Consider the following 14,843-nt stretch of genomic DNA (forward strand, 5'->3'; position numbering starts at 1 on the left):
ATTTTTTGTTACTATTGTAGATGATATCTTGTTAAAATTGAAATGTTCTAACATTTTGTGACTAGAATATAGGAATGTAGTTGAAATTTGTACATTGATCTTATAAACAATAACCTTGTTGAGCTCTCTATTAATTTAATCTGTATATATATATTAATAGATTTGCATATGTTCTCTATAGAGAAAATCATGTCAGCTGAGGATGACAGATACATTTCTTCTGTTACAATCTCACATTTATTTCTTCTCATTGAATAAAAATCTTTAATCAATATAGTGGCATTCAATTCAACAAATATTTTTTCACCTGTAGTAAGTACAAGGCAATATGGTAGGCTCTACACATATCAGTGTGAGTAGAACAAATATGGTTGTTTCCTCAAAGAGAATAGATTGGTGCTTTAAGAAGATTCTTCTGTCTATGGTATGGAAGACAGACCAGAGGGAAGCAACACTGGAGATAGGGAGGAAGTTAGTGCACCAGTCCAGGGGAGAGATGATGGTAACCTAGATCAGGTGTCTACAAACAAGGGCCTGTTGCCTGTTTTTGTATGACCCATGAAGTATGAATAGTTTTTAATGGTTTTTAAATTGTTGAAAAAAGTCAAAAGAAGAATATTTTGTGACATGGGAACATTATATGAAATTCAAAATTTTAGTGTCTATAAATAAACCATATGGAAACACAGCCATGTCCATTCATTTATACATTGTCTGTGGCTGCTTTCGTGCTCCAGCAGCAGAGCTGAATAGCTATGACAGCTTTGGGACATTATTCCAAAAGACACAATCCTGAACGCCCTAATCTTGAATGTTGAAATCCCAAAGAAGAAAGGGATGTAGATTGGACAGCATCACAAAAATATTGTATTAATACTATAGAGGGAAACTAGAAGGGAAAATAGAAAAAAGGGTATTTCTAGAAAAGAGAAGTTGTTAAGATTGTTAAATTCTGCTAAGAGGACAAGCAAGATAAGTACTGAAACTTACGAAAGACTTGGAAAATAAAAAGAATAAGAAATAGCTAGTGTTAACTTTTTCTGGTATTTCCTTGCAATTTGAAAATAACTGGGACCATATTATATATGGAGTTTATCCTTTTTAATTTTAATTTAATATTATGTGTGATGATTAATTTTATGTGTCAACTTGACCCAGATTTTTAGTCCATCACTATTCTAGATGTTTCTGTGAAGGTATTTTAATTTTGTTTTTATTTTTTTAATCCTAACAGCTAGATTATAGGGATGTGGAAGTATTTTTTAGGTGAGATTAACATTTAAATAAGTGGACTTTGAGTAAAGCAGATTACTTTCCATAATGTGGAGAGGCCTTATCCAATTCACTGAAGGCCTTGAGAAAAAAAGACTTTACCACCTAAGATTATTTTACAAAAAAGAAAAGAAGAAGAAAAAGAAAAAAAAAACTGACCTCCTCCAAGGAACAGGGAATTCTGCCAGTAGATTTAATTCAGACTTGAGCTACAGCATTAACTCTTCCCTGGGTCTTCAGCCTGTTGGCCTGCCCTGTAGATTTTGGACTTGGTAGCCTCTACAATTGCATGAACCAATTCCTTAAAATAAATTTTTCTCCCTGTATGTATATATACACATCCTATTAGTTCTGTTTCTCTGGAGAACCCTGAATAATATGTCATAAATTTTCCCATTAATAAAGATTCCTAGAAAACATTCTTAATGAGTGAAATATTTTTATATTCCTACAAAATAGTTTTTATACTGTAGGATTATGATTATTGTAGATCTTATTATCCCCATTTATAGATGAGGAAACTGAGATGTAAAGAGATTATGTGACTAGATTATGTGACTGTTGGTCCCACAACTGAAGAAATAGATGCCTTTCGGGGAGTGTTCCTAGTTTATAACCCTCTAACAGCTCCCTTACCTATAGGACAGCCATATCTTCTCTATATGATCTTGTCCCTTAGGAATTGAGAATAGGTACAGAGTCTGGACTGGTCTCTTCAATAAAGACATAAATTCAGAAGGCTTTATCTGCCCCGTGGACTAAAAAGCAGAGAAGCTGGTCTGCAGAAAAAGAAAAATGAAATGGAAATCTAAAAAGAAAAAGTGGTTCTGTGACCACCTAGTTTATAGTTGTAGTTTCTTTTCTAAGCTTAGCCTCATTCCACCTGAGGATTTTGTGAGATATAATGTATCCTTTTAATACATCTCCTTTTCTTTCTTAAAGTATTTTAAATTGGTTTCTGTTATTTACATTTTTAGAGTTCCAATAAATGCGTGCAGTAAATGGTGATAGCCAAGTCTATGCAGCTCCAAAAACCTATATTGTTTAACTACTGCATATAATCAATAAATATTGATTAATTATTGCATGGTATAAATTTTTTGATAAACACTTAAAAATATGAATTCTTACCCACATTTCTATGTACTTAATATAGAGTTCTAGAATTGCTGGGTAAATGTATATGAACATTTAGAGTTCTTTTATATATTGACAAAATGCTTTTAAGAAGGGTTGTATCAATTTTCATTCTACTAGCAACGTGTCATTGTTTTCATCTGTTGTTTACATATGTACTATTCATTCCTAGAATTCAAAATAGAAGTTTTTTCCTATGCCTGCCTTCGTCCCATATTTAAGTTACTGTGAAAATATTAAATTCTATTAAAGACAGTTTTACTAATTGTTTTAATTGTAAGTCATTTTATTGACCTATTTTACTAACTTCAATGAATGTGAATGGAAAATGCCACAATATACAAAATATTAGTAATCCTGATTATGTATGATAAATAGTTAAGGAAAACAGGAAGAATAAAACCATTTGGTAGAATAACTGAAGGAAAAGTTTAGATAAGTTTTCTGTAATCAAGGAGGTACAATGAAAAGATTAGGTAGTGGTATGATTTTTTTTTAGCCTCTTCCCAGAAGAATAGATAATGGTATGAAATTAAAAGCATCTAGGAAATCATGTGATCTGTTTGGGGTTTGATAATTTTTGTATATTTGAAAGTAATGTGAAAGAATTGTAATTTGTACTTTCAACTCTTTTGACAAGATCTAAAGATTTAATTTTGGTAAAAACATTCTTATTAGAGGAAATACATAAATGCAGCAGGTAAAACTCAACATTCTCTAAGAAAAAGAAAATAAAAACTAAGAATCCTTGCTAAACTTAAAATTATTACCTATTGGTATAGTGATAAAAGTGTAAAGTAAAAAGCATGGTAAACTGGAAAAGGCGTTAGACTAGGTCAATAGAATATATTAATAATACTAAATGTTATTTAGCATTCCTGGGTCTGTTTATCTGTAAAGAGGGGGATGGAATTAATATCTGTAAGATCTCTTGTACCTCTAATTCAATGAAATTTGAACTAGCCTCCATTCTAAGAAAAACTTAAAAAATATTTGATACTTTGCTTGATCCTAAGGATAAAAGAAATTAAATAGACAACATAGTTTGAACAACTTTATACGTGAAGGGCAGCATAGTAGAGTAGTTAAGAGCTCAGACTCAGAAGTCAGACTTCCTGTATTTGAATTGCAGATCCGTAACTTAATACCTGGTTGGTCTTGGATAAAAACTTGACCCTTCTGTGCCTTAGTTTCATCTATAAAATGAGGTAAATTGGAATACCTACCCCATAAGGTTGTTCTGATGAGTTAATATTTGTAAAGCTCTTAGAAGTAGTGCCTGGTACATAGTAAGTTGTATGTTACATAAAAATTACTTTATTAACAGTTCAGTAAAGAATAAATCTCTATTCATCTCTCCTAATATCTGCCTAGAATTGAATTCTAGGTTTAAGAAAATCCAGCCAGATTAAGGGTCAGAAATAAGAGATTGGATTAGGTACAAACAGAAAAAAAGGAGAGAGTGAAGTGAAGGCTGGTACAGCAGATACGTGCGAGGTTGGTTAGAGTGCTGTGGCAGAGCGTAGGGAAAGAGCACCCTTAATTCTGACTTCTTAAAAAATAGAAGCTAGGGCGCTTACAGAATTAATTTACCAATGTGGAAAAGGCACAATTTGAATTTGCCACTACAGTGCCTTTTGTGTTTTCAGAATTGCTGTCCTTCATGAGCTGTGCTCCACTCTACTTTCCTAAGTGCTGAGGCAGCTCCAGAGCTGTCGTCACCGCAGACTCAATTTACTCCCTAGCCTGGGGGTTTGAATAAAGACTAAAAAAAATCTCCACAGAATCCACACTAGACATTGATTGGAGAAGTTTTCTGGAACCTTGTAGCAGATAAGTCTAGATGACCCAAGAGACCATAGATTAAAAAAAAAAAAACAAAAAAAGTTTAGTAGGTAATGAAGAATTATTAATGAATTGGAAACTGCCTGGAAGTCTGTATTTACTAAGTTTCTTTTATTTCTCCTCTGGTTTCTGGAGAGGGAATCAGGAATTTCTTGTTGGTATTCGTTGCCTGGAAAGCTGTGGCCTGCCTGCAGCTCTGATGTATTACAAGCTGTAACATGTAGCCTTACTTTCTTTCCACACAGATCCCTTGCCCGAAACAGATATTGGAACATGGATCCTGTTTTGTTAACATAAAATCATATCAGCCAGGATAGTAATAAATAGTACCTCCCTTATTGTGGTTTATGACATGAAATATATTACAAAGCCAGGCACGGTGACTCACACCTATAATCCCAACACCTTGGGAGGCCAAGGCAGGAAGATAACTTGAAGGAGGTCAGGAGTTAAGACAGGAAGATCTTCCTGCCTTGGCCTCCCAAGGGGCTGGGATTACAGGTGTGAGCCACACACCCAGCCTGATTTACTTTTTTAAATGATCTCTAACTGTGGAGCAATACAGATCACAGAGGAGCAAGGTTGGAAGCAGGGAGAGAAAATAGGTTATAACAGTAATACAAGCAGGAGGGAATTTTTGTGGCTTAGAGAAGGTAGTAATGGTAGAGATGGTGAGAAGTGGTCACATTCTGGATGTATTTTCTTTTTCCTTTTTGTTAATGGAGATAAAATTTACATAACATAAAATTAATCTAGTTAGTACAGTCACAATGTTGTGCAACCATGAAGGACACCCCATACCCATTAAGCAGTTGTTCCCCATTGTTCCCTCTCCCTGGCCCCTGGTTACTGTTGTGTGGCTATATGGATTTACCTGTTCTGAATATTTCATATAAATGGAATCATATAATGTGTGACCTTTTATGTCTGGCTTCATTCACTTAGTATAATGCTTTTGAGGTTCATCCACATCGTAGCTTGTATCAGTACTTCACTCCTTTTATGTTGAATATTCTTCTGTTGTCTGTATATACCACAATTTGTTTATTCATTCATTTGTTGATGAACATTTGGGCTATGTCCATTTTTTGGTTATTACGAATAGAACTGATATGAAGGTGTGTGTACATGTATTTGTTTGAGTACCAGTTTTCATGTTTGGGGGCGCATATAGTTAGGGGAAATGTGGGTCATATGATCATTGTATGTTTACCTTCTTGAGGAACCGCTAAACTGCTTTGCAAAGCAGCTGTATCATTTTACATCCCAACAGCAATATACGAGGGTTCCAATTGTTCTGCATCCTTACCAATACTTGTTATTTTCTTTGTCTTTTTTCTCTTTTTTCCCTCTTTTTATTATTTAAAAATAGTTTTGCTTGTTTCTTTTTTTTATTTGCCACTAATAAAGAGTCTTTTTGTTAATTATTATTATTGCCATCCTAGTGGATATGAAGTGGTTTTGATTTGCAGTTCCCCAGTGAATAAGGTGTTAGCATATTTTCATGTACCTGTTTGGCCATTTCTATATCTTCTTTGGAGAAATGTCTCTTCAGATCTTTGGCCATTTTTCAATTGGGTTGTCTTTTTGTTTTTGAGTTGTAAGAGTTCTTTACGAATTCTGTATACTAGACCCTTATTGTTTATTATTTAATTATTTTTTGAGACAGGATATTGGTCTGTTGCCTGGGCTAGAGTGCATTGGTGTCATTATAGCTCATTGGAACCTCAAACTCCTGGGCTCAGCTGATCCTCCCAAGTAGCTCAGCCTCCCAAGTAGCTGGGACTATAGGCTTAAGCCACTGTGCCTGGCTAATTTTTCTATTTTTTGTAGTGACAAGGTCTCACTATGTTACCTAGGCTGGTCACGAACTCCTGGCCTCAACTGATCCTCCTACCTGGACCTCCCAGAGTGCTAAGATTATAGGTATGAGCCACCACACCTGGCCCTAGACCCTTATTAAATATATGATCTGAAAGTTTTATGGTTTTAGCTCTTATATTTAGGTTGTCAACCCAGTTTGACTTTATTTTTGCATATAGTATAAGGTAGGAGTCCAGCTTCATTCTTTTGCATATAGATATTCAGATGTCCTAGCACTATTTGTTAAAGAGACTATTCTTTCCCCATTGAATGGTCTTAGCACCCTTGTTGAAAACCAGTTAGCCATAAATATATGACTTTATTTTTGGACTTCTAATTTTGTTCCATTGGCCTACATATTTGTGCTTATACCAGTACCACACTGTTTTGATTAACGTAAATTTTGAAATCAGGAAGTATGAGTCCTCCAACATTGTTCCTCTTTTTCAATGTTCTTTTGGCTGCTTAAGGCCTCTTGCAATTCCCTGAATTTGAGGATCAGGTTTTCCACATCTGCAAAAATGCAGTTAGAACTTTGACATGGATTACATTGAATCTGTAGATAGTTTTGGTAGTAATATCATTTTAACAATATTAAGTCTTCTAATTTATGAAAAGGGATGTCTTTCCATTAATTAGGTCTTTAATTTCTTTCAGTAATGTTTTTTAGTTTTCAAGGTGCAAGCCTTTCATTTCCTCGGTTAAATTTATTCCTAGGCATTTTATTTTTTCAGATGCTATTGAAAATGGAATTTTCTAGGCCGGGCGCCGTGGCTCACGCCTGTAATCCTAGCACTCTGGGAGGCCGAGGTGGGTGGATCACTCGAGGTCAGGAATTCAAGACCAGCCTGAGCAAAAGCAAGACCCCGTCTCTACTAAAAATAGAAAGAAATTATCTGGCCAACTAAAATATATATATAGAAAAAATTAGCTGAGCATGGTGGCACATGCCTATAGTCCCAGCTACTGGGGAGGCTGAGGCAGTAGGATCGCTTAAGCCCAGGAGTTTGAGGTTTCTGTGAGCTAGGCTGATGCCACGGCACTCACTCTAGCCCAGGCAACAAAGCAAGACTCTGTCTCAAAAAAAAAAGAAAATGGAATTCTCTTAATTTTCTTTTCAGATTGTTTATTGCTGATGTACGGAAACACAACTGATTTTTACATGTTGATCTTATACCCTGCAACTTTGAATTCATTTATTAAGTCTAGTAGTCTTTTTTGTGTGTGTAGATTCTTTGGGATTTTCTATTTTTAGGATCATGTCATCTGTATGTAGAGATATAGTAGTCCCCCCTTACTGGCAGGGAATACGTTCCAACTACCCCCCAGTAGATGCCTGTAACTGTGGATAGTACTGAACTCTACATATAATATGTTTTTGCGTGTACATAAATATCTATGATAAAATTTAATTTATAAATTAGGTACACAGTAAGAGGTTAACAACAATAACTAATAATAAAGTAGAACAATTGTAACAGTATACTATAATAGTTATGTGAATGTCTCTCTCTGTCTCTCTCTCAAAATATCTTATTGTACTGTACTTATTTATTTTTGGACCACAGTTAACTGCAGGTACCTGAAATTGAAACTCTGAGAAGTGAAACCTCAAATAAAGAGAGACTACCATAGTTTTGCTTCTTCTTGCCAATTTAGAGATCTTTTATCTCTTTTTCTTGCCTAATTGCTCTGGCTAGAACTTCTAATATAATGTTAGAGAGCAGTGGCTAGAGGTGAGTATCCTTGTTTGGAGGGAAAGCTTTAAGTCTTTCACCACTGAGTGTGCTGTTATCTGTAGATATTTTATAGATGCCCTTCATCATGTTGATGAAGTTCCCTTCTGGTGTTGTATTTTTATTATGAAGGGGTTGGATCTTGGCAAGTACTTTTTCTGCATCAATTGGGATGATTGTATGATTTTTACATGAATGTGGTATATTGCATTGATTGATTTTCTTATGTTAAACTACCCATGCATTCCTGGGATAAATCCCGCTGGGTCATGGTGCATAATCCTTATAATATGTTGCTGAATTTGGTCTGCTAATATTTTGTAAAGGATTTTTGCATCAGTATTAATAAGGCATACTTGTCTGTAATTTACTTTTGTGATATTTTTGTCTGGTTTTGTTATCAGGGTAATACGGGCCTCACTGAGCAGACTTGGCAAGGGCAAGAACCCTGGCCAGATTTTTGTGGGTGGCTCCAGTAAGCTGTTGGTGACCCATCTTACTTTCAGGGGTACAATGAGTCAAAAGGCTTTTTAAATAGTTTTTCACTTGAAATCTGTTTTGTCTGATATTAATATAGTCACAAAGCTCTCTTTTGGTTATTATTAGTATTTGTGTAGCATATCTTTTTCCATTCATTTATGTTCAACTTTTTGTATCTTTGTATTTAAAGTGAGTCTCTTTAGGCAGCATATAGTTGTATCATTTATTCTTATCAATTCTGCCAATCTCTGTCTTTTGGCTGAGGAGTATAAACCAGTTGTTTAAAGTAATTATCAATAAGGAATGACTTATGTCATTTTGCTATTTGTTTGCTGTGTATCTTACACCCCTTTGTTCCTCATTTCTTCCATTACTGGAGCCAGGTACAGTGGCTCAGGCCTATAATTTCAGTGACTCAGGAAACTGAGGTAAGAGGATTAGTAGAGCCCAGAAATTTGAGACTAGCCTGGGCAACATCCTGAGACCCAATTTCTAAAAAAAAATGAAAAATGAAAAAATTAGCTGGACATGGTGATGTGTGCCTGTAGTCCTAGCTACTCAGAAGGCTGAGGCAGAAGGACAGCTTGAGCCCAGGAATTCAAGGTTACAGTGAGCTATGATCATGCCACTACACTCTAGCCTGGGCAACAGAGTAAGACCCCCGTTTCTTTAAAAGAAAAATTCTTCATTATTGTCTTCTTTTGTGTTTATTTGATTTTTTTGTAGTATACCATTGGATTCCATTTTTATTTTTTGTGTGTATAATTTTTAAGATACTTTCATTGTAGTGACCATGGGGATTACAGTTACAGTTAACAGCTGGATGTATTTTGAAGACATAACTGATGTTGTTAATGGATTAGATGATGGATGCAAGAAAGCAAGCCAAGAATAACAACAAGGTGTTTGGCCTGAGGACTGGAACAGTGAAGAAGTGATTTATTAGGAAGGAGAAAACTACAGCAATACCTTTGTGGGATGGGGATATGGGAGAGAAATCAGGAGTTCAAGTTTGATCATGTTATATGTGAGATGCCTATTAAACACTGAAGTGGAAATATCAATTGGGCAGTGGATATTCAAGTCCGGAGTTCAGGAGAGTGGTCCAGGCTAGAGATAGAAATTTATTCGTGAATATGTGGATTGTATATAAATCCCTTAGATTGGATGAGTTCATCAAGGAATGAATATAGACTGGGAAATGAAATATCCTTAGAACTAGGCCATGGGGCACACCAAGAAGTCATGAAGAAAAGGAGGACAAACCAAGATGACTGAAAGGAGGGGTGTATATATATTTAATGTATTTGTAGTGAATTCTGTCATTTCTTGGCAAAGGATAATTCCACATAAATCTGTTTTCTTTTGAGACTCTGTAAATGATTTTTTCTTCAATCTATTATGTATAAAGAATTCCCATCAGTAATTCTGTACGTTTTTACTTTCTTACGGGGTCTAAATAGAAAGAGGGAGGCATAGGAGGATTTTTTTTCCCCATTGGCTCTCTTTTTGGCTATTAACAGCTTTTAAAAATTAACAAAAAAACTTATTTATATACTTTTAATTTATTTATTTATTTTTAGAGATAGGGTCTCAATATGTTGCCCAGGCTGGCCTACAAAAAAATTTAAAAGGCCTGAGTGCCTGCGGTAGAGATAGAAGCCACTGTTATCTCTCACCTAGATTATACCAACAGCCTCCTAACTGGTCTTCCTGTTTTCACCCTTGCTCCCTTATAATTAGTCTCATCCTAGCAGCCATCGTGACACTGCTCTACTCAAAACCCTGCAATGACTCCCCATTTAATTCACAATAGAAGTCAGATTTCTTCCAGTGGGCATAAGAGCCCCCCATTACTTTCCTGACCTCTTCTACTTGCTCTCTTTGCTGCTTGCCAGGCATACTTTGTCGTTAGAAACTTTGCTCTAGCTGACTCCCCTGCCTGGTGTGCGTTCTTCCCTCAGATATACGCCTGGCTGATACTCTCACCAGCGTCTTAACTCTCAGCTTCTCAGTGAAGCCTCCACTGACCATCTTCTATTTAGTACTGTGACCTGCCCACTTACACTTTGAAACTTATGATCCTACTTCTGTTTCTGTTTTAATTAAGATAGACTTGGTTATGCTGTGGTAATAACCCCCAAATCTTAGTGACTTAACACAACAAAAGCTTCTATCTCATTTGTGTTATATATCCATTATCCAGTATGAGGCAGCAAACAGCTCTGTCGACTTAGAACCTCAGGGACCCAGGCTGATGGAAGTTTGCTCATCTTGTGATGCATCTCAACATATGGTTTCCCAGGGTCACATCTATAGGAAAGCGAGAGTTCAAAAAATGATTGAATATGGTATAAATCACCTTTCCCCCCAGCTTATTGGCTAAAAGTAGTCACATGACCCCAATCTTACTGCAAGTGAATCTGAAAATATAGGAGGAGCACAAGAAATATTAATGGGCATTACTGTTTTTCAACACCATCCTCTTTTTATTTTCTTCATCAGATTTTATTATAGTAATATAATTTGTATATATTTATGTCATATAATTTGCATGTTTTCATGCTTGCTATGTAGTACCTACCCCAAAAAGAATAAAAGTGCTTATTCTCCCAGAAAATTTAATACTTACAATTTCTTACAAGCCTTTGTTCATGTTGTTCCTGCTCTTTGTAATACTCTCCATCTTTTTTGCCCTGTCCTCACTCCTTCCTTTCTCTGATGAAATCCTACTCGTCTTTCAGGATAGCTTAAATCTTACTTTATCTAGGAAGCTTTGTTAACATCCCTAAGTGAGGTTCAATGCTTATCCCCTAGGCTGCCTCTGATTTTTTAGTATATTCCCGTCATAGCACTTACCTCATGTGTGGTTACATGGCTGTCTGCCTCATGCATATGGAAAAATGGCTGGAGAAATAGGTAGACCCTAGAAAAGAAACTGGGAGGATGTGAGCAAGAGCAGTATAAGTAGGGATGGAGAAGAGATGATAGATGAAGGAATATTTAGCAGATAAAATTAGTGAAACTTGGTTATTGGTTGAATACAAGGGATAAGGGAGGAATGAAGGACAAACCATGCTTCTCATTTAGATTATGTGGTTTATGATGTTTCCAAATTAAATAGGGAATATGAGAGGAGGAAAAAGTTCAGTGATAGGATGATGGGCTTGGTTTGAGGCATAGTGAGTTTAGCTCCATAGGGACCTCAAGGTGGATATGTGCAGGAGTTCGATATATGGCTCTTAAACCAGGGAAATGGGTCGGTCTTCAGCATGCCTAGGTAGTAGTTTTAAAATCAGAAAAGGTAAGACTGTCAATAACTACTAAGGACAGAATCCTTCTTTATACTTAGGTTTAAGGAACATGAAGAGGAAGATGTACTCTTGTGTGAGAAATGCGGAAAAAAAAAAATGACGAAAGGAGAACCAGGAGAGAAGAGTGTGAAACTATGATTATCAAGGGTATTTAGAGTTTCAAGAAGAAATTGGAGGGCCGTGTTAACTGTAGTAGAGAAGTCAAATCAAAACAGACTCTGTTTGTAGTCCCAGCTACTCAGGTAGCTGAGGCAGGAGGGTGACTTGAGCCCAGGAGTTCAAGCCTGCAGAGAGCTATGATCATACCTGTGAATAGCCACTGTATCCCAGCCTGGGCAACATAGAGTAGTGACAGTCGTGTCTCTTTAAAAAACAAAAAAGAGAAACTACGTACTAACTCTTTACCACTCTTTTTACATTCATACAACCCTTACTCCCTTTTTCAACCCCACTTCTCCAACCACATTGGCTTCAGTTTCACTGAGAAATTTGAAGTCATCAGACATAAACTGTCCTAAATGTGCCCTCCCTTCATCCTCCTTTACAAACTTACCACCGTGCCATCTATCCTTTCCCGCTTCTGTGTAATCTCAAGGCCTTCAAAGTCAACTCTTCCACTAATGCCATTGATGCCAAGAGTTGTCTGCACTTTATTTATACCTTTTCCCATTTTATGGTTTCTTTTCCCAGTATTCCATGAAAAATTTTCTCAGTTAAACTGGTTACCATTTGAAATTTTAGTGGATGGGACAGAAGTGGAGAACTCATTACAGGGTGTTGAGTATTGAAACCAAGGAGGAGGAGTATCAACACAAATTGCAGATAGCAGTCAGTCATTGATGGAAATGAGAGGGGGAAAACTCCCAGTTCTTCTCCCCAGGGAAGTGAGGATGTTTATATGAATCAAATTCAGGTACTTTTCCTGAGGCTTTTTCATTTTGGAGGCCATATTAAAAGTATGACTCCTACCTGTCCTCCTCCTGTAGAATGCTAACAATTGAATTTTTACTATAGATGCAGAAATGATCCAGTTCCCGCAATAAAGGGTGTAGACTCATGAGATTTCATTCATTTGTTCATTTGTGCAGAAGTATTTCTTAAATGTCTGCTATGTGCTGTGCTCAGGCTTTGGTGCTGGGAATATAATGGGGAATCAAATTACGTAGTTTTTATTTTCAGGGAGTTTATAGTATAGTGATTTGGTTTTTATTTGCTTATTTATATCTAACTTATTTGTTTAACTAATTTTACTTTTCTCCCCTCCTTTAGTATCCTCTTTTATATGGACTGATTCTTATTGCCTGCTGGTGTTCTCTAGTTTGCCTAAGTAGAATTTACATGGGAATGCACTCCATTCTGGTAAGGAAAACATTGTGTTCTTCGTGCTTTATTTTTTATGACATTGACAGATAATTTTATAATTTTTAATTATTTGCAAGCTTACATGAAACCTAAATGAGAAAATATAGTTATTGTAAGTCTTCTAACTTTGTTAGGTGCTTTATGAAATGTTAATGTAGTAATCATATTTTCATAGAAATAGTTTCCAGCGATCACAATAGCCTACATTACATACTCAGGATAACGTTTCTTGCTCCTTCCAGTCTCAGCTTTATTTTCCTTTGCAGTCTCTTCTATTCCTTTCCTATCATTGAGTCAAAACCAACAATGTGAGCACGGAAACCAAGGAGAGCTCTTAAGTATCATTGAAGACTTAGTGACTAGACACTAAGTGAACTTAAACTATCTTGGTGCCATTTGTATTTACATATTAAACTCTACTTTTCTTCTTATCTTGACCAGATTACTACAATAGCTTCTTAATTAGTAGCCCTACTTCCAGTTTGACACTACCCATTCAGTATTCAGTCTCCTGTTTAGTAGACTTTCCAAAACACAGTTATGATGCCACACTGAATTACTTATGTGTCCCCAAATGCAAAGGGTGTTTCTTACCTCCATAAACTTCAAAAATGCTATAACCTTTGCTATCTTTGCCTTAACCATCCGGTTCATTCTTCAAGGCTCACTATAAGTGTTCTTAGCCCCTTCCCCATCTTTGCTTCCTCAAGACTGGTGAGGCAGCCCATCTCCCACTTATCTTAAGGTGTGATTGCTTTCACCCTCACTAGACTGTAAGTTCCTTGAGAACAGTAACTGTGTATTTTGTGCTCAGCATGTAAGGTGGTGTCTCTGAAAGCATCTATGAACCTATTGTGTATTATCAGGTAAATAAAGGATCAGAAAAAAGGAGAAATATGAACTAATTCTTGGAATCCTAAAATTTCCAGAAGTCCCAAACACTATTTTCATAAACAAATTCTTTGTGTTTGACTTTTTATGATTATTTATATTTAATACAAATTGTGAATTTACATACAATTCTGACTAATCTTTACATTTTTATAAACAGAATAAGTAATATTTTTATGTGAAATCTAATATTTGTCATAAGAAAATCTTATCTATTTTCTGTGGCTTGTTAAAGTTACTCCCTTCCACCCCTAAAAGTTAACAATACCACTTCTAAAAATTACCAAATGGTTATGCATCTTTGAGTGATAAAAAATGAATTCCTGGTATTTCTTGGAGGAAAAGATATTATAGAATTTTATCCCTAGATTCATTATTATCATACAAAGAGGAACAAGAATCTATCTTTTTATAGTGAATATATAATCTCAAAGATGCTATTCTTTAAAAAAAAAAAGAGTGAAATGTTTAGTGGGTTGGTCAGATATCCATCCAGGCTGAATTTAGTTCACTTTTTATATACTGGATAACATCTGTTCTTGAATCAGCTGAAGTGAAAACAATATTGATGTATTATTTTTCAAATCATGAATCTGATAACCCTAGTTATTTATTCAAAGACTATCTTGTCTCATAGAATGTCTTATCACTTTTATTGACTAGGCACTGAATTTAATTATGTGCAGTATTGCAAATTTTTATTTTTCTTTTAAAAGTAAAATTAGGGATAACTTGCAAGTATTATAAATTATAATTCCATGCCATATATTTTTGATTAGTAATAAAGTTTTGATTAGTAATAGTTGAATTACTTCTTTTTTCTTTTTTTTTTTGAGACAGAGTCTCACTCTATTGCCCTGGGTAGAGTCCAGTGGCATCATTGTAGCTCACTGCAGCCTCAAACTCCTGGGCCCAAGCAATCCTCGTGCCTTGGCCTCCCAGA

At 35.6% G+C, this 14,843-nt stretch overlaps 1 protein-coding gene across 1 annotated transcript in view; it reads left to right on the forward strand.

The window, feature by feature from the left end:
- The window catches only part of SGPP1 (sphingosine-1-phosphate phosphatase 1), a 36,303-nt gene that overhangs the window by 12,170 nt on the left and 9,290 nt on the right, over window positions 1-14,843 (forward strand). The window contains exon 2 of the mRNA XM_045565907.1: window positions 12,917-13,006. Coding sequence (XP_045421863.1) covers window positions 12,917-13,006 — 90 coding nt within the window. The remainder of the gene's footprint in view (window positions 1-12,916; window positions 13,007-14,843) is intronic.

This window comes from Lemur catta, chromosome 1 (genome assembly GCF_020740605.2).
Source record: "Lemur catta isolate mLemCat1 chromosome 1, mLemCat1.pri, whole genome shotgun sequence".
Classification (NCBI taxonomy): domain Eukaryota; kingdom Metazoa; phylum Chordata; class Mammalia; order Primates; family Lemuridae; genus Lemur; species Lemur catta.